Source organism: Kryptolebias marmoratus, linkage group LG6, assembly GCF_001649575.2.
Source record: "Kryptolebias marmoratus isolate JLee-2015 linkage group LG6, ASM164957v2, whole genome shotgun sequence".
Taxonomy (NCBI): Eukaryota; Metazoa; Chordata; class Actinopteri; order Cyprinodontiformes; family Rivulidae; genus Kryptolebias; species Kryptolebias marmoratus.
Genome location: NC_051435.1, coordinates 5,756,308 through 5,782,412, shown reverse-complemented (window position 1 = coordinate 5,782,412; position 26,105 = coordinate 5,756,308). Strand labels below are relative to the sequence as shown.

At 37.2% G+C, this 26,105-nt stretch overlaps 1 protein-coding gene across 1 annotated transcript; it reads left to right on the top strand.

The window, feature by feature from the left end:
- The first annotated feature begins 1,711 nt into the window (after positions 1-1,711).
- Positions 1,712-26,098, top strand: wnt6b (wingless-type MMTV integration site family, member 6b). Its single transcript, XM_037976282.1, has 4 exons — positions 1,712-2,597; positions 13,736-13,956; positions 22,503-22,807; positions 24,730-26,098. The coding sequence occupies exons 1-4, from the start codon at positions 2,518-2,520 to the stop codon at positions 25,189-25,191; spliced, it is 1,068 nt and encodes a 355-aa protein (XP_037832210.1). The 5' UTR covers positions 1,712-2,517; the 3' UTR covers positions 25,192-26,098.
- Positions 26,099-26,105: the final 7 nt, after the last annotated feature.

The window sequence follows — 26,105 nt, the reverse complement described above, 5'->3', positions numbered from 1 at the left end:
GGCATTTTGGGGATCACTATCTCCAGTTAATTAGTTAATTAGTTCAAGTCAGCTAATGTCTTTAGTCTAGTATTTGACAAAAGCACTAGATGCACTGAGGTTGTTTTGATTGTTACCCACCATAGAAAGTAATGTAAGAGTAACACAGCAATGTGTTTATTCCGAAGCACTTATCCACAAGTGGTGACTCAAGATGCAGGACATTCATTTATCTGTCCACGGTGATCTGTCAGATCACCCAAGATGCGTGCTAATACCACGTGTAAGCAGTGTAACATATCTGCAAAATGTCAGTCTGGTGATATTTTGGGAGTCTCCAACAAAGCTGTTTGCACTCCACCAACTATGATTCACCAGATGAAACATCTGAACTGACTGGAAAAGCCCTGGAAAGTCAAGAGTTGAAAGGAACTTTTTTTGTCAGTAAATGACAAGTCATGATCTAGCAATGAGAAGTATAAGAAAAATAAATTTGATTTTAGAGGTTAAAGCAGCGTCTGCTTCTACATCTCCAGAATAAAGTAATATCATGTAAATGAGCAGAAGAGCTATTGCTCACACATTTTTTTTTTCAGTAAGTGGAAAGAAGACTTAATGAAAGACAGTTGGATTTGTCGGGGTGAATTTGGCTGTGAATAATTGTGTCACTCCTGTGGAACGATGTCGGGTGACAGGGCTTTTATGGGCGACAGCACTACAGCGATATTGAGTTTCAGTGGCTTTGCCCTTGGCCAGAAAGGTGATAATAACACCCCCGCCCCCTTAGCCTTCCCTCTGCACCAACCTTTCCCCCCCATACACACGCAAACCACAAACACACCACACACTCCATAAAGCACACACACATGTGTATTTATGTACATACAAATGCAGAAAAATGTACATTATTGACATTTCAAGTCATGTCAGAATTTAGTTTTTTTTTCTTTTATTGAAAAAAATACAGAAATGTGAGAATAAATGAATCATCTTCTGATAGTTTTTTTATTTGATATTTGTTTACAGCTTATAATTGAGTACAGTATAGTCACAACTCAACTATTAAAGTGATATTTATTAAAAATGTGCATGTAACTTCTTGAGACCCTACATTATGGCATAAGGACAATGGCTTTCTGCACCAAAACATTTTAATCTTTTCAATTTAGTTCTGTAGTCTTTATTCAGAGAAATGTTTTTTTATTGAAATTTGTTTAATGAAAAATCATTTATTTTATCACTTTAACTCTTAATTGTTAAAAATAAAGTTTTTTTTTTAAGTTTATGAGGTTTGACTAATCCCAAACAGCAAGGGGAATTAAAAAAAAAATCTACTGCGCACTACTGTGCAGCTAAGAATACAGTTTTGCAAGACGTGCACATGAAAATGGGACGAAATTTTCCTAATTCCGAGATACAAAACTTGGAGACAGGGCTCACTGTTAACAAAACCTCTGCAGTAAAAAAAAATTGCACATTTTCACGCAATATCAAGCCACCGAGTCATCTCCAAACAGTTGAGATGAAATTACCTTAAGGCTGTCTGGAGGGGGGGCAGAAAGGGGGACAGCAAATTGACAAGGGTGGTCATTGCCCCCCTCCCAGCCCTCCCTTAGTGGCGCCCCTGCTTCTTTTGTGCAGAAAAAAAAATTGTTTGGAACTATTTTGTCCTCATATTACGAACAATTTGTAACCTTGAAACAGAGAAGACACGGAGCCCCAGATTTCCTCGGATGTTGGAGATCTTTTAGAGATTGTAAACACATTTCTTTTTCTCTCCGTGTGCGCCTGCTGCGTTACTGTGTTTACACCCCCGTCTCTGTTCCCAGCCCGCCTCTCCTGAAAACTAATTGCAGTTTCTTTCTCTCCCTTCTTCTATGATTGACAGCGAAGATTTCACCTCGCCCGGAGCGACGTCACACACCAAGGTGGGAGAAGGCTCATCCAAGGAAAACATGCTGTCAGACTGCGCAGGAGAGACGCCTCTACCTGCAGCCGGTGGGTACCGCGACTTATCTCCCCAGCTTCAACAGCTCAGAGCGGACACCATGACAGACTTTTTTGCAACCTTCTAAAACTGCAGCAGCTTTTCTCCAGTTTGCTGGCACTAACATGTAAAGTAACTGTGTGCAGACTCCTCCAAAGAGTGGCGACGTTGTGCGCTCTTCTTCCACTCAGCGTCTTTTGCGCGCAGTCTGATCAGCCTCTGCTGCTGCCTGGGCTGTTCTCCTCCTCAGCCCCCGTTTCCAAAGCTTGCAGTCGCGCTAAGACAGACAGAGCACAACGATAATGAAGAGGTTAACCACACCTTTGAAAGCGGACATCTCTTCACGAGCCACTTGACCAACTTTGCTGCGCGTTAAGATGCGCCCAACAGGAGAGGAGCTGGACTTTTGCGCGCCCGTTGACAGACACTCTGGAGTGAGATTCGTCTGAAAACCCAAGGACCTCCTATGTATTTAAGAAAATATCGCTGTCGGTGTTGGCTGAGCTCGTCACATTAAACTCTGCTGGGGAATCTTCTTGGGGATTATCAACATGACGGTTCGTCTCTCACGGATCCAGCTGGCCATCTTTTTCATCCTGCTCTGTCCGGTCAACATCATCGGACTATGGTGGTAAGTTCCCACGTGTTTTGGGGGTCTGCTTCCCGTGTCAGTCACGGATCTGGATGTGGATTTGGATTTCTGATAAATCAAATACTTCTGTTTATCTTGTGAAAAACTACTTGAGTCCTCATGACTCTGAAGACTTAATTTTGACCTCATTAATCTGGAATCAAAGTTTGGCGTAATGAAAATAAATTTTAATTTAAAAAATCTTAAATGGATCATTAAACCATTAAAGATCATTAAAGAAAAATCATTATTCTTCTGATTTTATTATACCAAACATCATTATTTAAGCGATAAATCCTAAATTTTCTGTATACTCAAATAAAAATACACACCCAAGTGTTTATAAATGACAAAACATGTGATGTATGTTGCATTTTTTAATTGGTAAGGGGTTAAGAAAATATGAAGGTGAGCCAGATGTAACCAGAAAAATTGCAGTTTGTAAAGGTGTGTGCTTTAAGTTGCCTGCAGTGAGTGATAACACAAGCAGATTGGTGGAGGTGGTGTTGATGGTGTGTGTGTATGTGTGCGTGGAGGGGGTTTAGGGTGAGGAATGTCAGGTGGCCCTCTAGGCGCAGTGGATGTGTCATCATAAAACAATCCATGCAGGCTTCAGCTCTGTAAGGTGGCCAACAGTCGGACACACAGACAGACAGACAGAGCCAGGCTCAGCAGATGGGCTGATAACATATTTTCTATTCCCATCGTTTTCTGTCTGTCTGTCTGTCTGTCTGAGTACTGCTTTTATTGCACTTTGTGTAGCACCTCACCAGAAAACATCAAATGTTTCTGTCTTTGTCTCTTACACACACGAGCACACTTCTGCAGAGTTTGAAAGTGAAGCTTTGTGGTGTTGTTCTATTGAATCCTCCCACTGTTCATTCATAGCTCAGTCAAGGTCAATGTGGGATGTAGTGTCACAGAGGCTCTGGAGGTCCATGTTGACTGGCAGATGGCTCTCTGCAACAAGCCATTTTTCTCTAACTTTCTTAAATGAGTGGTAGGTAACCTGCGAAACAATAGACTAAAAATGGCTATTAAATAGGATAATAGGCAGCCGAATGCTTGCGTATTGAGCAGTCTCACGAGAACAGTGATTCAAGCCTAGAACTGTTACTGAACAAGACAAAACAAACTGCTTGCACTAAGATTCCTCTAAAAATACAGTTCAGAAGAATCAGAATAAGATTTTGAATCCTGATTTCAACAAAAACAGCCAAGCCCACAAGAGTGCAGCAGTAAACCAAAAGTCTATGTGTAAATATGTGAAGATGTGTGATATTTACCCAAGTTGGAGACCAGAGGAAGCCTGTAACAGAATAATGAATATTGGTCTGTGAACAAAAGCCTGTACTGATAAAGAACCAAAGCTAACAGAACAACTTCCAGGTAATATCTGAGCAACTCTTATGTCATGTCTTTAATACTGATACAATACTCCAGAGGAGAGACTGGAATACTGACAGAAACTGTGTCAAATGTAGCTGTGAGGTGTAAAAGAAGAAAAATGTCTCCTGAGTCTCCCGGATACAAAAAACTTTTACAAGTTCAGCTTCAGTGCCAGAAAGGTTTTTATAACATTTCAAGATTCCTAAATGTTTCTATTAGAACTGTAATCACTGCAGGACCTTTGTAATGGAAGGCTCTTAACTTTATATATATTCAAACTGAATAAACATAAAAAACTATTTCAATGTAAGATTTGCCTCATTTATTAGGTTAGAAAAGTAAGCCATGATTGTGAACTGTCTTTTAAACTGATTTTTAAAAAATGAGTGTTTACTAATTGGTCAAAAGATGAAACACATCAATCTCTTTTAAAAAGTCGTAACAAGTGCTGGTTAATATTAATAGAGTTAGTTAACTGTCAATTCTCCTCAACCACACTTAAAACCAAGAACATTTTAGAGATGTCTCTGCAAATGTAAGATCATTCTTTTTATTGTTTGCTAGTCACTTTTATTTACTAAAGTAACAGAATTTTGAGGCTTCGGTATTCATTTTATTGAGGTTACATATTGCAGAATCATTTAGTATCCTAGCATAATCCAAATCAAGAAAAGAAACCTTAGTGATATTAGTAATCAATTTTCTGTCAGTTTATTATTTTTATTCAGAATTATATCAGTGTTAAACTGACTGTGCTTTCTGCAGCACCAGCTACATATATTTTAAAAGAAGAAGTTGTGGATTAAGAGAATCAACACTTAGGGATCACCTACTTTCTTTTTATCCCCACTGACATAAATTGTCATCTTCTTTCACTCGCTCTCATGCTCATTGGCTCACTTACGCATACAGATGTGCGCACACAGTGACCAACTGTGATGCAGGCGAAGTTAAGCCACACCTGTGGGTCGCTCTGCAGGTCTGCCGGGACAATGATTCTCTCTGTTGAAAGATGCTGGACATACCATCATGCATCACTCTTTCTCTGTCTCATGCGCAGTCCTTTTGAATGGCTGTATCTCTGTGTGTCTTCTGAAGGAAAATGCCTATCACATGGATAGGTTGTCGCTGAGGGAAAAGAGAGCACTGCAATGAGAGACGCAGAGTGAGAGATATGAAATGCTGGGAGATAACTGTCCTTTCAGAGCCTTGACTGATTAAAGCGTTCTAATCATTTGGCTTGAGAGCAGAGAGCTCAACTCAGAGGAGTGAGGAATGTCTTTGCTCTCTTCTATACTAGTTTTGACTGCAGTGCTCAGCAGGGCCAACAATGTCATTGGTGTGTGTGTGAGCCCTTCATTGGTGGTCAGTCTGCCACATGCCACAGGTGTTCACATACACTGGATTTGTCTGTCTGTGTGTTTAAGACCTATTTGTTGTGTGTTTGAGTCCAAATACATGTCCAAAGATGCACAACAGTGCTCATTCAGTCAGAATGGGAGCACATGCACACATACACAGTTTTCGAGTTTAGAGTCAGAACCCCCATCCTCACCAGAAGAGAGCTTCATCGTAACAGATCTTATCTTGTCCGCTCCAGAGCTGCTCTGAAAAGCGAAATGTCTAATCAGGACCGGAGAGATGGGGAGAGATAAAGATTAAATGACAATGTGGGTTTGGCAACCTGTATGGTAAAGAAATTACTTCAAATTGTTTGTGTGTGTGTGTTTGTGGGATGGGTGGCACATGAGTCTGCACTTTGAAACAGGCTTGGAAGATATTTTGTAGATATCTGTGTTTAAATTGGAACCGACTATGCCAGGGTGCTGGGAAGAGGAACACAGTCACAGTCAAACCTTGGATTCAGGACAAAGCATTCCCCCACACTGATGTTTGCAGGAAAGCAGGGTATTTCACTTCATGTGCACCATTTTTGTTTTCTGCTCATCATCTATACACTGGGCATTTATTAACACTTGTTGCTGAAAGTGAGCAATGATTTGTGTGTGAGCGTTTGTGTTATTTTATCTGTCTGTGAGCAAAATATCTAATGAATCACTTTACGGATTTCAACAAAACTCTCATGGATTTTCACAAAATAATCATTGGATGTACATCTATAACTGATTAATTTTTAGGGTCAGCCATTAACTTTTGGATTTAAGTTTGTCTGTCTGTTAGCAAAATATCTCATGAACCAATTGACAGATTTTAAAGAAACTTTCAAAAATTGATCATTAAGTGTTTACATCTACAACTGAATAACTTTTGGAGTCAACTCAATTTAAGGTGATATAATTATGTTGTGAGATCTCACAACATTGCATATGATTGCGCAAATGATCATTTACAAGGTTTGACTAAAATGGCTATAACTCCATCTCTTTTCCGGACAAACTAGCTCTTATTTTTATATTCCTGGCATTAAAGAGAAATTTCTTGTTGCATATATCACGTTTTAACACTTTGTCATGTTTTATTTCCTTGCACCAATTTTCACAATTTATACTTTTCTGTTCGTTAATATCTTTAGCCTGCCTGCTGTAGTTATTTTAGATCCACACTCGTTTCATGCATCTAATGTTTAGTTGCACATTCTGTAGTAATCATTGCACTTGTCATAAATTTAGTCTTTTTTGCAGCTTTGGAGGTAAAATAAAGGTAAATTGGAAGCACAGCTTTGTACTGTTGAAAACAAGCCAGGAGATAGTCAGGCCCCATTAAAACCAGTGCAGAGCTATCAAATCTAGCTGTTATTTATTTTCCAGCTGTTTCCGAGCAGCCACAAACTCAGCCTGGCTGGCTGACAGTTCAGAGAATACGCAGCCTTAAAGTCAAGTCCATGGTTTATCACCAACTGGTCAATATTTCTAATAGAGATTCCCCACTGAGCCACTCGGTGTTAATTTCTTGCCAAAATAATCTCATTGGGTTTGTTTATCATCACTCACCTGTAGCTTATTTTCTTTTGCTTCAGGGTTTTTATTAGTGACTGATAACAAGCTAAATTTAATCACAGTCTAATTTTAATTTTAATTTTTATTTCCCAGTGGAACCTGGAGGTTTTACATGGAAAGAAGTAAATCTTGGGATCTCTGCTCAGACCTAAGCTCCTACAGTCTGACAGTATATCAGACAGCATAGAAAAAGAAATATCTTTTTCATCAAAGTGTGCATTTCAAGACAATAGCACAAGGTTTCTATTCCATTTTGAAGAAAGAAATCATGCTATTACTCTGACAAAGATTTATAAGACTTTGATCACTGTGTGACATCACTGACAATAGAGTTAGCAACTAGCATCTCTTTTTCAGTAGCAGACGTATCACAACTTGCCAGAGGCACTTGGTGATATTACGTGTGCTTGTTAAATGGAAAATGATAGTATAGTGGTCCGTATCTAGTTGCCATAGGCTACATTTATTTTGGTGTAGCTAAGATTTTATGAGTAGCATGATGAAAGCTACTCTTCAGTCAGCCTTGTCTGTGTTACAAAAAGCATCAAATTTCATGTCAGATTTCTGGCTTTGCTTTCTATAATCCATCAGTAGTTTTGAGCTCATCCATGCACCTTTTTAAGCACTGTTTTTTGAAAATATCCAGAGTCCCGTCTGATGTGTATCTCTTGGCAGCTGATCCTGTTGGGTGTGCCACTGTTGTTAAAACAGAACAAATGCTTTTCTCATGTGCAATTGCTTCCCTTATGCTTCTCCCCTGCTGGTCACAATGAATTGTTGCTGTTGGTGAAGAGGCTTTGCAAATAATGAGTGATGAAACAGAGTTATTTTTTCTTAACTCTGTTTTCCATCAGCAACTATATGATCAGATGTTTCTAATAGTGAAGGATGTGTTCCAGACCATAGGCTCAGAAACAATTACTGACAAAGCACTAAATTTACTTTCATCATTTAAATTATTCTAGAATTGTAAATATGTTGTGTGGGTTTTGACACATTTACAAACCTTTTTCAGTTACTTTTCTTTACACACAAAATTGGAAACTGTCTTAAAAAGTTTCCACTTGTAGGTATTTATTTTCACTGTGTAAATAAGAACTCTGAATTTGGAAACGTCCTAACAATCTTTTCCAGATTGATGGGCAGATCGATACTGATTTATTTACTTTTTGGTATTTCACTAATACACATAACACAGACATGGACACTGACAAAATTCCTGCTTTTATTAAGGTGCTAATATTTGCTAATGATTAGTAAATCAAGAGCATTCACTTCTGACAAAGCAGCTGTTACCTTGTTCATTCCTGAAGAAATACTTTTTATTCCACACACCACCTCTTCTGCAAAAATGTAAAATCTCAGAACTTAAAGAGGGCATATTTATTTTATTACTTTATTTTAGTATCTCATCTTGTGCCTTTGTTATCTCTGCCTGAAACACCAACAAACCTTTCCATTTTTAGAAAGGTTGATTCTCTGTCTGTCTTTGACCCCTTTTCCTTTTTTATTCTGGCTTTTAAGATTAGCTCTAGTCGTGACTGTCTTCATCTCCAGCATTTTTGAGGGATTAAGGAGGGATGAAATTCATTCATTCGAATGTGGAATAGAAAAAAAAAAACAATGAAGGACCTCATAAAGTATAACCCAGGGTTTTTCAGAGCACCGAAGTCTAATTTCATTTTGACCCTGAGCTGAGCCCCTAAAAGTGCCTCAATTGGAATTTATTTATAAAACTGAACTGCCTTTTAAACTGCCTTTTTTTCTGGTTTCACTGACATTATAAAAAGCAGAAGCCTAATAATACTGTTTCCCATTTGTTTCAATCAGCACAACCAACTAAAGAACCATGGCTCTGTACAAAGCACAGCAGACTGTTGCATACAATATGAAGGTTTAGATCATGATTGGGCAGTCTGCCACCATCAGTGCTTTTGATTTGAGTGTTTTTGATTCCTCATTATGTTTTATCTCTGACTGCTCTGCTGCTCTGCCTCTGACTGGCTCTTTATCATTATGAAGAACTGTTCATGCGAGACAATGTTTCCTCAAAGCACCAGATACTATCAACGGCTGAACATCCCTTTTTAGTTATCTGTTCAGAAGTTGCATCGTAAATGACAGGCTGAAGAAGACTGGCACTTTGCATGAGAGAATCTGATTATTGTCAAACTTTGATGTTCTTCCTCACAAGAGGATCAGAGCTTTTATCTGTGTGCATGTCTCACTGTGTTAAATCCACCTGCTGGGTATGTCAAATACATAAAAAACATGAATCCTGAAACAATTTTTGTCCATATATTGTATGCATACAAACATCTTAAACTTTTCAGTGTGACTGTATTTTGTTCATTAAATAAGTATGTGGACATGACAAATGGTATTACCGTTTAGTATATAAACCGTTTAGTATAAACTTAACCTTTCCCACCTTTGTTGCAGAGTAATGCTGCATTCAGTGTATTGTGAAAATCAAGAGTGATAATCAGGAATCATGCCAATATTTTTATTCATTCAGGTTCTATTGACTCACTAAATGCATAAGAAGTATTTCACCATAAAGACTAAGACAGAAATTATTACAGGTCAAAGAATAACATAGTAAATAAGTGACATAACGTGCATTTTACAGTGATATTTTTTTAAAGCACAAAAGAACAGGTTGATGGCTTGACAGGGAATTGTTTGTATTTTCTGAAGTCTGCCGTCTTTTGCACCTGGAATCCACTTGGTGGTGCCCACAAAGTATTCCCTTATACTGTCCCTTTAAAGAAGCAACACTTTAATGTTTTCCTCTTCAAACAAGGGCAAGAATACTGCATTTACAGTAAGTCTAGCCCATCATCCTATTACTGCACCCCATTTTTGGTTATATCTCCAGCAATGCACTTTTCCACCTGAGTTCACTACAACAATCCAACTCTTCTCATCAAGCTTTTGATGTTTCTAAAGTAATCCAGTGTGTGTTGTGCACCCAGACTTCTGAAGAGCTTTGACAAAAAAATATGTCCCATTGTGTTTAAAGCTATTGTTCTGATGGGTGGCATAGTTTTAAAATATGTTGCATTGATGTTCACTATAATCGTTAGAGTTGTGTGGCCTTTTCACTTGATTTTAGCAAAAGGCAGCAACACAATTAGATCAGGAACATTTATACAGTTTGTACTGAAATGTTAGTATTCAAAAACAACTGTATGTAGCTGCTCAAGAAGATATTGGTAAAACAATTACGCTTGAAGATTTGGTCATAAGAAGATAACAGAAGGCTGCGTCAATATGTGTTGTAAGAGAAGACAAAGACACTGTGCTGCTCACACATATTGTATTTAAGTTTATTCTGCCTGTAGTGTAAATATGCCACAGTATGTTTTCTGTATGCTGTATGTATTTATTAAGCAGTGTCATTTTTGAAAAAAAAAACAAAAACAAAAAATTCCTAAAAGCAAAAGATTTTTTTTAGAGTTTGGAATTTTTCAGCACTGATCCCATGTAGGATAACAGGTTAAATATATCAACTTTTGGTAACAAGTTGGCTTTTTTTCCAAGACTAAATCACTGGAAAGATGTTAAAAATGTGACAATATTTTTTTCATATTCTGAGATGCAGTTACATCATCATCACTGTTACTATATTTGCAACATTTGAGTTTTAGGCTGGTTAAGATAGACTTAGGTTGAAGAATTGGTTACTGATCAACAGTCCTTCAGCATTTTTTTTTTTGCCTGATTTCAAAGTACATGAATCCTAAACAGATTAAAGGCCTGACATTCTTTGAAGGTATGCTTATCCCCCGCCACATTTTATGCTAGAGTTTTAAACTAAAATCCCCTTCTGAAGGGATGGAGTTATGACTGTTTTAGTCAAATAACCTATGTGGAATCTAATTGGCTGAGTTGTAGACTTTTTGTGTTTCCAAAGGTCATTTGGCTGTGGCAGTTATCTTGATCTAGGTTGACTCCAAAAGTTAATCAGCTGTAGGTATACACCCAGTTATTACTTATGAGAGTTTCATTAAAATTTGTCGAGTGGTTCTTTAGATATTGTGCAACAGACAATACTTGATCTTCACATTATCGCCCTTTCACGTTTGGTGGTAGGTGATAAATATTCATTCTTTTTTGGCCCTTGCATCTATTCAAAATGAAGTGGATAGTTTAGATTTGCCACTTTCCTTCCATGATACACCTTTGTGCATCACACACACACCTCATCAAACAAAAGTGCTTGTTGATTGATGGTAGGCAGCTGGGACATTTTAAGCAGCTGCATAAATTCACACATGATGCGTAGAAATCACAACATGCAGAGAAACTTTCATCATTAAATACGGCACAAAACAGTGAAAACTCGTGTTGTTCTATTTTTAAAGTGGAGCTGTTTGGGCAAAACAAACAGAAGATGCAATACTTTTTAAATCTCTTTCATCGGTGACGTAGTTTTCTGCTCTGCTTGTAGCACATATAAACACAGCAAGTTAAAACAGTCCAGTCAGGCTGCAATAAAAAACTGCCATGGACATTAATTTTACTCTCTGTCTGTGTTTGTCTCTTCTGTTTCTCACACACATACACTTCCTAACGGCATTGCAGTGGATAGTTAATAAGCGGTTTTAAAAGAGTGTGTATTGCTAAATATTATATTTCAACCTATCATTTAACACCTACTGACTGTCTCTGTGACTTAATTATCTGTATGATGACTACACAGTTGCATTGTTGCCATAGCAGTGTTGTCAATACACCCAATAATCTTCGAGGGAGCAGGAAACAGGTGTCCCCTCAGTGTGCAGGAAAATATTTGTGTCGGCCTGTTTTGGAAATATGTTTATTATGCTTTTAAAGGTACTCATTACAAAGTCATGAAGACCGGACAAAATAGTTTGTGAAGTAAGAACAAAATCTGTACAATTTCTTTTACTCCTATTGATGGTTAATGTGTTCTTAAGTCGACAATGTATGAGCACAATTTGTAACTAGATGCCAGCTACCACATGTATTTGTTTACCTACGGAAACAGCCAAAGTTACTGTTTGAATGGTAAACTTACCAGCGGTAATTGTTTACTTACCCAGACAGACAGCCTGGTGTAGGTCAATCACAGGACTCAAGCTAACACATGTTTTTTTGTCAGATTCAGCCCAGTGCTTTGTTTGCATTGAGTGTGGACCCACATTTCAGAAATGCATTCATTATAACTGGAAAACCACTGGCTTTTTCAAACTGCAGCATTTGACATAGTTTAGGATAACTATGTTAAATGTCTGATTTCATATTTTGCAACGAGTACCTTTAAGTGTTTTTTGCATCACTAATTAGGCAGAAATGTGGGTACATTTAATCTTTAAAACAGATGCAACAACTGCAGCTTCTGCTGTTTATCACTGTGTGTTTGATGTGTGCCGTTTGCTGGTGTGCCATTTGCCTCCAGACCTGGTTTTCCATGACACGATTGCTTGGCATCATGACTGGAACAAGCTTCTCTATAAAGGGTGTTTTCATTCTATCAAGTGCCGACATGTTAGCTTGTCATATTAGTATGAAAATATATTTTCTATTTTGTGGGAGGTGTGTGTGTACAGCCATGTGTGTCTGTTTATACACACACTGACACACATCTTTTACAGCGTATCAGACCGCCAGGGGAGAGGACAGGCGAGAGTGTTTGCTCTGCTTCTTAAAACAAACTCTCAAGGCAGATGAATGATATCAGGAGGTGCGATTAACAGGGACAAGGCTGAATGAAAAACTGAGTTAGCCCCATTCTCACCCTCACTTTCTCTTTCCCTGCCCAGTCCAACTAATAAAGACATTTGCTTACATGAAAATTTTAAAATAGAGTAACACAAAGTAAGTGACAAGAAACTGTTCAAAATGTTGTTTTTTGTACACTTATTTCAGAGTTCACCAAGGATGAGTGGATGATAAGTCAAGGAGGAAGAAAAATGGAAATAAAGTCATCATGTAAAGCCTCTGTGCCACAGAATCGGCTACAGATGCTGGCAGCACTTTCAAAAAGCAGAGCCAAACCTCTTTTTCCCATTAAGAGTTAGAATAAACTATTTATCTATATTATATACACTCATCTGTCAAAGCTGTTTAGGAGGTCCAGAGCTGCATTTAGAAAATGAAAAATGTATATATGTTTGAACATTTTAAATATTTAAACTATATGAAGCAAACCTGATTTATTTTGCCTCACACTTTAACAGAGTTTTTTATGTAATACAATACACCCACTTTTCTTTTAGAAGAGTTCAGTCTTGGGAGTTGTCAGGTGGGTTTATTTGAGGGATACGTGTGGTTTAAGTGGTGACGTTCTTAACTGTTGTAACATCTACAGAAACACTGTATCATCTGAAAATCTAGAAAGTCTGCCTTCTGGTTTACCAAAATCAACTTAAGCAGCATTAAGATAAACTGTAAATGGCTTTTCTGTTGAGACGTGTCCAACAGTGTGACTTCTACATCTGTGAGGACCACACAACTCTTCCAAGTGCAATCCAGCAGCAGAATATATTCTGATGTCAGAGCTGAGATGTGCCTCTGGGAAACTGTGCACTGTTGTCTCCCACGAGCAGATTCAAGAAGCACATTGTCGCCACAGCTGGTGGGTAGAGCTGGCAGACTTAAAGCTGGAAAAAAAAGCTACACTTGATTTGACGCAGCTACTGGTTTCAGTAGGTTTTTGTTCTGACAAGTTGTTGCTCAGGAAAAAAAAGCGGTGAAAATTTGATTTTGTTTCGTGTTGCCCAGATATCCATCTCTCCTCTAACATGGTTGAACTTTTTGCAGGGCAGTGGGCAGTCCTCTGGTCATGGATCCCAACAGCATCTGCAGGAAGGCGAAGCGTCTGGCGGGGAAGCAGGCTGAGCTGTGCCAGACCCAGCCGGAGATTGTCAGTGAAGTGGCCAAAGGAGCCCGTCTCGGAGTCAGGGAGTGCCAGTACCAGTTCAGGTACCGGCGCTGGAACTGCACCAGCCACAACAAATACTTTGGCAAAGTACTTCAGCAAGGTGTGTGGATAAAGGATGCCTGATCATTTTTCCATGTCTTTTCCATGTAGTAACTTTTCAGAAATTGTGCATTTTTCAAAAAATACTTAAAACATTTGTTCCTCAGTTATGGGATTATAATTATTATTATGATTATTTCAATTATACTAAAACTACAATATTTAACCATTTAAAGCCTGACCTTTTAACAAATGGTCAGAAAATTATATTTTTTTAGAGTTATGTAGTTTAGTCAGCAATGTATTAGATTAGTTTAGCAGAAAGATAAAAAAGAGCAACAGCTACTAAACTTTAATAACAATTTGCATTAATGTGGAAGATAGATTCTTTTTTGCAATTCTACATATAATCTGCAATACATATACAATGTTTTGTCCTTTGAAAAGCCTTTCAGGTGCATTCACCATTCACTTTTAAACTATGGGTTGAGCTGCATCATTGTTGCCTCTTCTTTGCAGTCTTTTGGTTGCAGCTTCAAATGAAAACTGTCATGGCGTTTCTGGGTCAAGACAATCAGAAACATCTATGAATTGTCCACTTTTTACATTGGTTGGTGTAATTAAAGTGTCACAATTTAAGTTGCGATAAATAAGTTGTTTTATTTGTCATAATAAAGTAAATGCTGATTGCATAAAGTGCAGTTTGTAAATAATGGACACTAATAGTATTTAAAATAGTTCCTTTTAAGTTGGGCTTTTACTGTGCTGGTCTTTCCACCAGTACAGAGTGCAAAACCTCATGAAAAAAAATGCCAAGACAGAAAATAAGACAGAGCTTTGTTTTCTGCCGTTCACTATTTTATTTATTTATTTTGTTAATTGAAATAGTGGGTTGTGGAAGAACCAACAAAAATAACCATTTCCAGTAAAATGATAATGTCCTGGCTGACAGAGTTAAAACAGAAGAAGAAACTCTCAATAGTACAATGATAGAAATCTAAGTATTTAATGCTACTTTAGGAAAACTGGATTTAACAATTTGAATTCTGTCATCCATTTCTCAGATGGTGAAAATGGGTCAAATCACCAATAAATGTCAGAACATTTTACTGTGTGGATATAAATATGGTTTCCCCATGATTTAATTTGTACTTCCAGTCCCGGGCAAGATATTTTCAATGGAACTTTACAAGCACATTACAAAAATGTCATGTCCAACTTTTCAGCCATCAGTACCTTGGGACTGCAGCCTTACATCAGCTTGAGGTCAGATCCCTGTCTAATGGCACTCCAACAGACAAGGGCGGCTGTTGTATTTCAGACTAGACATATTCACACTTGACTGACTCTCCTCTTCATCAGATTGGGCACGCTTGAAATGATTAGCTGAGATTGCTTTTTTCCTTGCATCTCTTTTAAGATCTCCTAACATCTTACTCCAAGTCTTTGAAGTCCAGAATATAACTGACGTTGGGTCACTGCTGGGTCTTCAGCAATTACTGTGTTGGTTCTCCGGTCGTGTGATTAGATCCTTCGAGAACTACTTGTCTCTTTTTTAACGTTCATCACAGGGGGACCTTCTGATCTCTGTGTTTAGTTAACAAACATGGTATTCAGTTTTAATTTACGCTGCCAAAAATGTGCCAAACATTTTACTAAAAATATTTTGTTCTCCCCAGTCATTAAAGTTACACAAAAATTAAAAGTAGCCCCTTTTTTTATTTTACCTGCTTTGTTAAACCAGTCAGAAGGCTCAAAGCTGGCTCTTAAAGCATTGTTTTTCTTTCTGAGAAACCTGTGGTTACTTTTCAAATAGCATAAATAAGAAAGAATTCACATGAAAAATGCAAACTACTGTTTTGTCTTTGAAAGTTGTGTAAATTTTAAAATTTCTTTAGCCTTTAACATAACTTTGAAACTTCTATAGCAGGAATATGAAGCTTTCAAAGAGAACAAAAATATGTGTATTTTGAGGCAAAAAATGTATTTAAAATAGCTTCTGTTTCTCAATTATATCTCAACTGATGTGTACTTAGTCCTTATGTTTGTTAGTACCTCTGTAAAAGAAAGAAGGAAAAGAGGATGGAGGAAAAGATAGATTGAGAAAGAGAGAAGAGAAGAAAATGGGAAAAGGGGCAAGAATCTACCAGTTGAAGACAATTAATCATAAATTCCTGCCTGTCTAAAAAAAGAGGCCAAAGTGCTCTTCTGTTTTGAAGCTTTTGTCCTCAATTACCTGGATATGCCCTTAATGGCTGTTTATCATAGACAAGTACCAGTAAATGTCAAAATAAAAGTGCCTCTGTATTTACCCTCTCTAAGTGGTTCACTTAACCTCACTAACGTGTCTTTGACTTTTATAAAATAGTGATATGAGATGTTCTGCTCACGCAAGTTTTGATTTTCAGGAAGAAACGAGTTCATGACAAAAACACCTTTTAGCTTCCAGTTCGTTGGTTTATGAATCTTTGGGTTGTTGTAAACATGAGCAGTTTGAGTTGCTGCTCGTGTTCTGATTTAATATGTTAAGTGAAATTAAAATAGTGCTGATTTTGTTTAGCTGCACACTGTCTGATTTATTATTGAGGCAAGGCAAGAAATGCGTGGAGTCTTGTCTAACTTTAATAACCTTTAGCTGCTGTTTGAATTGTAGGAGGCAGTAGAAATTTAGCTCCTAAAAACTGGTAAAATTCCTGACATAATGAGTAGTTTGAGAAACTACTTCAGAAACAATACCATTTACTTTATTATTATTTATTGAACACTTAAAGACAAAGAAAATATTGTATTAAATATTTATACTTACCAGGTTTTCATGTTGACACATCATGTAAATACTTGCTCAGGTTGTGTGTTACCAGCTTTGTTTTTGATCTGCTCTGCATTGCATTTCGGAAAAAAAAAAAAAAAAAAAAGATCCCATTGTGTGATAAGAACTACACTTTATTCAGTGAAGTTCCTGTTGGGATTTTTGGAGAGCGCCCAAAATATCTGAAACATTAGACTTCTGAAAAAGAAGAAAATAAAAACTTGGTCAAGCATTCTTCACAAACTATTCAAACATAAACATAAATTTTGTAGCAGTAGCATTTTTTATTTTATTTTTTTTGGTGTTCTAGTTAGAAAACCCTATGAAGAAAATAAGTTTTCTTTTTAATGTTTAAAAAGAAATGCCAGGTGCGTGTCAGTATATGTGAAATAGAAGTAACCTTGTGAGTGGAATGATCAGATCAAAACAATACTGTAGAGGAGTTTATGCAGTCAGCATGCATATCTGTGTGTTTCATTCCTCCCAGACTTTTAGATTATTAGCATGATAGTGGAGAGATCACATTTTCATCTGTAGTAGAATTAAATAAGAGTGTGTGCACACCACTGTGCCAAGATACAAGTGTTTACTTTTAGATTTGTGTAAAGCAGGCAAGGACCATTAAGGCGTTAGGTGTTGAAATGTGTGAGGTCTGAGATTGTTTATATGTTTATAATAGGGGCTTTAGATGATTTCACAACATTACTTAGTGCTATTTCACATCTTCACTGCAAGAAGTGTGAATGAATTAACAAGCATGTCCAAACAAGACTTTATTTTACATCTGAATCTAAAAGTTCTTTACTTTGGACATGAACCTTTCAAAGTTAGATTCAACAAGCTCTTGTTAATAATCAGCAGATATTTATTTTCTTTGATCTGCGCAGTGCTTGACTAACACACAGATCCTGAAGTAGTCCTGACTCACAGAAGGAGATAGTCAGCGTTAAGTGATGCTGGGAATCACACCAGGGATGTTGCAGTTCTTTAAAAGTCACAGTACTGTGTGGGTTTGTAAATCAGTTCTGCAGAATAAGCACAACTTGCTTGAGGCTGTACAATTGTTGCACAGATACCATCATGTCAGCGATTTCACAATTTTCCTTTTAATAAAATGTGATCTCAAGATAATTAAATCTGATCTAAAACAAAAAAAAAACTTTTTTTTTTGGTTTTGAGACTTGATTCTGTTATGATCAGATGTTTTGCATTCAGGTGACTGATTTGGTTTAGTTGTTTGGAATATCAAAAGGTTAGAACTCAGACCAAAGGGAGTTTAAACCTGATTTAGCCGTATTCTAGTTATCTGTCAAAAAAACAGTAGGATTTGCTCAGACAGATATAAGTAGTAAGACAAGCTGATAGCATTTTATTACACTGCATGTTATACATTCAGACATTTTAGCAACAAGCCCAGCAGATCTGTACAGTTCTATGAGCACAACTGTTCTTCTTTTTGGAGCTCCATTTTTTCTCTTGGGGTTTCAGACAAGTATCTTTTTAATTAATTTTCTTTTTTGTTGTAGTTTCTTTGAATTTCCAGCTTTAATGCTGTTACCTCAACAGGTGGCAGCAAAGAAATCTGCACTGTACACCAGAAACATGCACAGCATGCCACATATTTTTGCAAATACTGAATGACTTAAACTTCCTCAAATCTAAAATGTCCTTTTGTGTAAACAACACAAGGATTGCATTTTCAATTCAGTCTGTGTCCAGTTAAACACCTTGGTTTCTGTAATCCACCTGCAGCTTTTCTTTCACATTACTGGTCACATTATTCCTATCCTTCCTAAAAGATAAAGAGCTTAAAGAAACAGTGAGAATACACTCTCTTGGGGTTTTTTTTCTTCTGATGACCACCCTGTGAGACTCTACTCTTCACAATATAATATATTAAATATAAAACTTCATTGAGATGGCAAAGTAGATGTTACAGTCTATGTATTTCAAGGCAAAGTTAATATTTGATTATTAAAGTTCTTCCCCTTCTGTTCCCCCAAAATTCCAGGAGAGTCCATTTGTGAAAAGAACTCAATGTTATGACCTCATCGAATCTGCCAAATTGTGTGATCCAGTTCATTTTGCTAAGACACTATTGTAAAATGCATTGCTTTTAAATCTTTGCTTATCAGTTTGGTCACTGACAGTGATTTTAATGCACATAATGACTCTTATGTTGTTGCCAAAACGTTGAAACATAATTTAATAAATATGTTCTAAATGCTGCAGAAGGGCCCTTTGGAATTAGAAGCAGACATAGACAGGCCCAGACACCCACTGAGGCAGAGAATTTGTTTGGAATTCATGTCTGCGAGGAAAATGTGAAACAGGGTGCCTCAAATCAACAGGTTTTTTGATAGCTTCTTTTACACCTTCCTTTTTAGTCTTGCTTCTTTTTTTTATTTCCACTAATTGTGCCCAGTTTTAGTTATTTTATAGTCCTCTTAAAGATTAAAAATACATTTTTATAATATTAAAGACATCAAAAGTCAATACAATTTAGTGAAAAAGGCCTCAAATGATATTTTTGTTCAACTAAAGCATGCATCCACTCACAGTCTTTTTATGCACAAATACAGAGCTTCATCAGTGCGGATACCTAGACATGCCTTTTAGGTTTTGTGGACATAGCTTAGGGTACTATCACCATATTGTACTGATAACGAGTTGCGTTCTGATGTTTTGCACATGCGTCTCTAAATAGTTGCATGAATGTTTGTAAGATGACATATGCTGGTTTGAGAATTTTGTGGCTCCTCATCATTTAAACCCTGTTTTGCTGTACTGCAGAAAGATTATGGTGTGATCTTTTTTAGCTGTAACAAGAGCATATATACAGTACAACACACTCTTACTGATGCAGAACTGTTAAATATGTGCCATCAGACAGAGGTAATGTCATATATACAGATAAAGTCTATGATTTCCCAAACCTGGCATGAGTCACAGCCAATCCCAAGGAAGAATAAACCATGAGATAAAAGAGTGATCCATATAAACAATAGTTCAGCTGACTTTTTGTAAAATGTTAAATGCCTTACTTTGAATACGTCTTTTCAGTAGTATACACACTCAACACATATGCACACAAACACAAATTTTCTCACAGTGGAAGCATCTCAGGGTGTACAGCTGGGATTAATATCACGACATGCTGGCGTGTGCAAGTTTCAGTGCACGCCACCCACACTTTCTGTGTAGCTCTGTGTGTGTATTCTTAATCCTAATGAAATATATTCTCCAAATCACGTGATATAGAGCTGGCAGTGCTGATAGTGGTGACTCTAAGCTCACAGCCTTCCAACTTAAAAAAAAGTAATTCACTTAATTTCCACACATCATCCATCCATTTTCTTTTCCCTCTCCTCCTTTCCGGGTTGTGGGTAGCTGGTGCCTATCTCCAGCAGTCACTATGCAAGAGGTCCCAAGTCCTTCTACACATCAGACCATATAAAATATTAGTTTTTATAACTCTAAGCCCAACAACAGTCATAATGGATGAAGAGGGAGATAGTATTTTGTTGAAATAATTTCATGTAACCTTAACCTCCTCCTCCTCCTCCTTTCCTAATCCACCACCTTTAACCAGGGATCTATCCATTCATTTTCACGGGACTAGGTAACAGCTTAATGTTTTGTTTGATTTTTAAAATGTTTATATTAATACCTGAGCATCTTTCTAGACAAAAATGTATCTTTTAATGTGTTGATGCCAATTTGTGGATTGTACACCTCAAGTGCCCTGGTTTTCTGTTAATTAAATTATTTTTTGCACCCAGTAGGAAAATTGCCCTATTTTCTGTCTGTGTTATATGATTGTGATTATTTATATGCTTAGTTAAAAGTGCTGCATATCATTCATGCACCAATTACTCCACCTTGTATGACTTAAAATGGTCCGCTGAAACCAGAAAAGAAAAATGCACCTAAGATAAGATAAGAGGAGATTATCACCATTATACTTTTATATAACAAGATTCTGGTGACAACTTCACATGTACAGCAGCAATAAAACAATGGATACGACAGGATGATATATATTGAAATAATAGAAACATACTGGCTATGCATTGTCCTTTTGTAGGCTGAAGTATTCCTGCTTTGGAGAGGGGTAATGGAAACCACAGCCCTTGGGAAAAACGTGTTGCTGTTAACTGCAAAAAACCTTGTTGGATAAACTAAGTACATACATCCCGACCTTTCTTTTGTATCATAACAACAATTACCGCAGGCCTTGTGTAATGCTGTCTTGGCTGTTATTCTGTTGTCAAGTGAACAAAAATAGCTACAGTGACTGTAGATAATGACTGTGCAAGAGAGTAATCCCAAACCCATTGTGGTAGACGCACGATCAATTTGCAGTTGTAGTTGGACATTCCTTCAGCAGAGAGTGTTAAGCTCTGCACCCAAAATAAACCACCAACTGTGGTGTGCATGAAAATGCAAGTGTTTGAATGTGCGTGCATTAGAAAGAAACAGCCGCCCTCTCAGCACCGCAAATCCAGTGATGCTCAGGGTTAGTCGTTACATATCAGGACTTTAAAAAGTGCTTTTATCTTGTTCCATGCGGCTCAGATAGCAAGTCACTGGATTACAAAAAGATAAATGACATTTCTGAACGAAAATTACTGAAAATAAATATTTGGTGATTTTATTATATGAGCAAGCAACTTTGGATTGTACTCTACATTTTTGAAAGGTCATTCATTTCTACAGATTGATTTGTTTTCTTGTTTTCTTCTTAAGGTTTTCTTGCCCAAGATAATAATAATAGAAAAGTACTATCTGGCATCGTATTAGAATGGCCCAAAGCCTTTTTATTTTTTATAAAACTATGCAGACTGAGCGCTTGCTAACAAACCAAAAAAAATCTAACTTGCTTTGCCTTGGAGCTACTTTGTAAAACTTTATTATAGGATTAAGATGGATTGTCTTGTTATCCTGGTGTAACCTATCCTTGATATGATTTCTCAAAAGCAGTAGCACATTGTTACAGTTCGTGTTTAGTTTCGATCTATTGTTAAGAACTTGGTTCAGATTTCCAGGTTTAACTAATCCTAAAGTTTGTTTATGATACTCAGTCAAAAATCATGTTGTTCAATAACGTGAGAAAAATAAAGAAGGAACTTTTCAGAGCTTCTGGAGAAATTACTTTTTTGCTGTTATTTAAACCACCTAAGAATCAGCTTGGTTTGGTACAAAATAATACTAATTTCAGTACAAATGCAAACGTTTTAATGCATAGAAAAATAACAGAACAATATCTAAGCTTCTGAAGGCATTATCTTTAAAACATTTACAAAAACAAATGATTATAGAAGTACTTTTGAACAAAACTTTTAAGCTCGAACTAAATAAGCTAAAATAAGCGCCAGTGGATAACTGGATAATGACGCTGTTTCATATATTCATGTCTTTCATTATCGGTCCTGTTCATGTGTAGTGATCCTTAGTAATATTTTACATAAAAACAGACATTAAAAGACAATAAAGTACCATGTTTTACTTAGCTGTAGAATCTATCTATCTAGAAAAACTTGCATTTTTATGTTAGGCATATGAGACACAATTAGAAATACCAGCTACCAACTCCTATTATATCTTCATACTTAGTGGCATACACAGAGGAAACTTTTATCCATCTACTCTTTAAACAATTTGGGAAAAAAGTAAACTGGTATTGCTTTAATAATTATTTTAATAATTTAGTGTTGACGTGATGTCACTTCTCCATTCTGCTTTTTACATATTGACTTTAATCTTTGCTGTTGTGTGCATTGTCCCTTTTACTGCAGATATTCGGGAAACAGCCTTTGTCTATGCTATCACAGCGGCTGGTGTGACGCACGCTGTGACCCAGGCCTGCAGTATGGGAGACCTCCTGCAGTGTGGCTGCGAAGCAACCAGAAATCAAGCTCCTCCAAGGCCGACTTCTTCGTCTCCTTCTGGGGATGGGGTTAAGTGGGAGTGGGGAGGTTGTGGAGACGATGTGGAGTTTGGTTATGAAAAGTCCAAACAGTTTATGGATGCCAAGAGGAGAAGAGGAAGAAGTGATATAAGGACACTCATTAACCTTCACAACAACGAGGCTGGAAGGCTGGTAAGAAACACTTTCAGGATGTTCTCTTTCCCTTTAAGGGTACTCATTGCAAAGTCATGAAGACCAGACACAAAATATCCATCCATACATCCATCCATCCTATCCTATCCGCTTATCTGGGGTTGGGTCGCGGGGGCAGCAGCCTAAGCAGAGAGGCCCAGACTTCCCTCTCCCCTGCCACTTGGGCCAGCTCCTCCGGGGGAATCCCAAGGCGTTGCCAGGCCAGCCAAGAAACATAGTCCCTCCATCATGTCCTGTATTCATGTCCTATATGCCTATAAAGTAATAAATTAATTCAAGATGTTTAACCCTCCTGAAGCCCTCAAAAGAGAAAGATATAGAGAGGTAGAAAAGCTGTTGTAACTTCAGGTCAGTTTGACCTGAAAGGATCAAGGATTAAACCTGGAGCTTCACACACTCTAGTTTTAAATTGATAAAGCCAAGTCCAGTTGCTTTGTTTTATTTTTTAATTTTTTGGTAATTAACTTAATTACTTTTTTTTCTTATATCAATGGTTAAGGCATCCTTAAATTAACAATGTGTAAGCAACATACCTTTTGCCAACTATCATGTGCATTTGTTTACCTACAGAAAGTGCCAAATGTGACTTAATACAGATTAAATGATTAATTTAATGGTCCAGCAGAAGTTTTGCAAAAGCCATGTGTATTTGAATTTGCATCAGGTGATATAGTTCAGGATAACTGCTTTTAATGTGTGATTTTATACTTTGCAATGAGTACCTTTAAAATTAAATACCTTGTAAAATGTAGCTTTACTCCAACTGTGTTTCAGCTTGTATATCTGAAAGTTGTTGCTCGCTCTTTGGAACTATTCCTTCATTCCATCAACATGGAAAAGAATAAGATTTTGCCTTTAGCTATATTTGTGCAGTACCGTAAACTGATATTCTTACAAGACTGAGGTTTCTAAACCAAAAAAAAAAAACGAGAGCGTGCTCCATTATTTCTTTAAGCCTCCAAGGCAGGTAATTTTTAACATTTTGCACAATCTTTAAAGGAGTTTTAACCTCCTATTTGTTGTCTGAATTTTATAAATTCTGGAAACAATTAAAGAATAATGCTCAAGATATCATAAAAAATAGATCTTCAAATCACATTTAATTTTCGTTTCATGAATGTCTCTTTGTGTCCTAACATGTTACTGTTGACTTTCAGAGATGTTGCACAACAACCACAATCAGTTATTAAGTTCGTTTTAGCTCGGGTCAAAGGAAGGTGGAAAGGAACAGAGGAGAGGAGGATTTTTAGGATGTAGTCCAATTGTAGCATTAGTGACAAACGATTTTGAACACTAGAAAGAAAATGCACACAAACTCCCAGAGGCTGAGAAATAAACGTGCTGTGATGTGTTCACATTTCTGTTTGTGTGCACGCATGCATGTGTACTCCTATGCCTGTTTTGCTAGTTAGTGTGTGTCTAAATGGACAGGTGTGTTTGTGTGTGGGTATGTGTGTGTGTTTGTCTGTGATGGGTTAATTATGTGCAGTATAAGTGAATGATCTGTTGTCAAGGCTTGTTAGATGTAGGAAGGCCAGAGGCAACATGGATGGAAAGGGGGGTTGGGGAAAAATTCCTTCGGAATAGCGTCTGCTTTTATCTTACCTATCTATCAGTTAGTGTTTGTGTGTGTGTGTGTGTGGGTGATCTAGTGACTTTGTCTGTAAAATATTATGAGAACACAATACTGTTTTTTTCTTCAGTTTACATGCCATTTATTAAAAAGTCATTCCTTCGTCTCTTTTTGTTACAAGTTAAAAGTTATGATTTTTCAGTTTGATTAATCTTTGCTTTTTCTTTCCTTTTTTTTCCCACCTCATTGACCTCTCTCACCTCTCTTTTCCCCTCTCCCACCAAACCCTCAACCCACACCCATCCTTCACTAAATTTTCCGCTGCTAGGCAGTGAAGATGTACATGCGGACTGAGTGCAAGTGCCACGGACTGTCGGGCTCATGCACGCTGCGTACGTGCTGGAAAAAGATGCCTCATTTCCGTGAGGTGGGCGACCGCCTGCTGGACCGGTTCAATGGTGCTTCCAAGGTGATGGGCGGCAACGATGGGAAGACCCTGATTCCTGTCGGCCAGAACATAAAGCCCCCAGATAAGCAGGATTTGATCTACTCTGACGAGTCTCCGGATTTTTGCCTTGCAAATCGAAAAACAGGCTCACTGGGAACACGGGGCCGCATGTGCAACAGCACGGCTATGGACATCAGTGGCTGTGATTTGTTGTGCTGCGAGCGAGGCTACAGGGAAGAAACTGTGGTGTTTGAGGAGAACTGCTTGTGTCGTTTCCATTGGTGTTGTGTTGTTCAGTGCAAGAAGTGCTCGGTACGAAAAGAGCTTAGTCTGTGTCACTGATGAACTGAGTTGAAAAGTACTTTACTTACTCTGTTGCTTTCTAGGTTGTTGCTTTACTCTTGCTGGTGTGAAAGAAGGAAATGATGTCAAACTTTGTGGTTGCCTTTTTTGTCACAATTGCATAACACCCCAAACACATTTCATTTAATGTAGTAAACAATCCGATTTGTTGCTATGAGTTTTAACATTTAGCCAAAGATGTCCCTTTTCTGAACTACCTAGATTTGTTTTCTTGCTCATGACAAAGGACCAAAGAATGTTCTATTTTATGGAATAAGAGGCTTTATGCATGGATAATCTATTCTAGTTTAGCTGGCATGTTCCTTCCCTCTACAACCATATTAACAACAGTTTTTGTGTGTTACTCTAAAACCAAAGAGGTTTGCAGGTCAGTATAGTGATCTGCTTGATGTACCTGATTTCATAATAAGGGCCACAATGGGTATGATAAAACCATATAAAGATATAATTATTTTTACTGTCTGTTATTTAAAACTCTTCAAAGACATTGTTTTATATCTATGCTGTAAGATAATAAAGAGGATCTCACTATGGTCCAAATTCTAATACTTTCTTTTTACTTTGACACATGTTCATGTAGTTCCCATTAATTAGCAGTGTAGCTCAATTTTTTATAAGTTGTCATCAATGAAAGAAAAAAAACACAACACTACATTGTTATTGTATCCAAATCTTTAAAAAGTTTGTGAATTCTTTGTCTCTGTTACAGTTGCTGTAGCATAAACCTTTAGCTGAATATGGACTCCAAATAAAAAAGATGCTTGTTGTTTCTATTATTTTTATACTGTTTTCTACTACTTGGTCAACATAAACAAAAATGGTAAACTGTTGCATTGTCAGTTTTGAAAAACAAAAAACAAAAAAAGAAACAAAACCAAAAAAAAAACATGTCA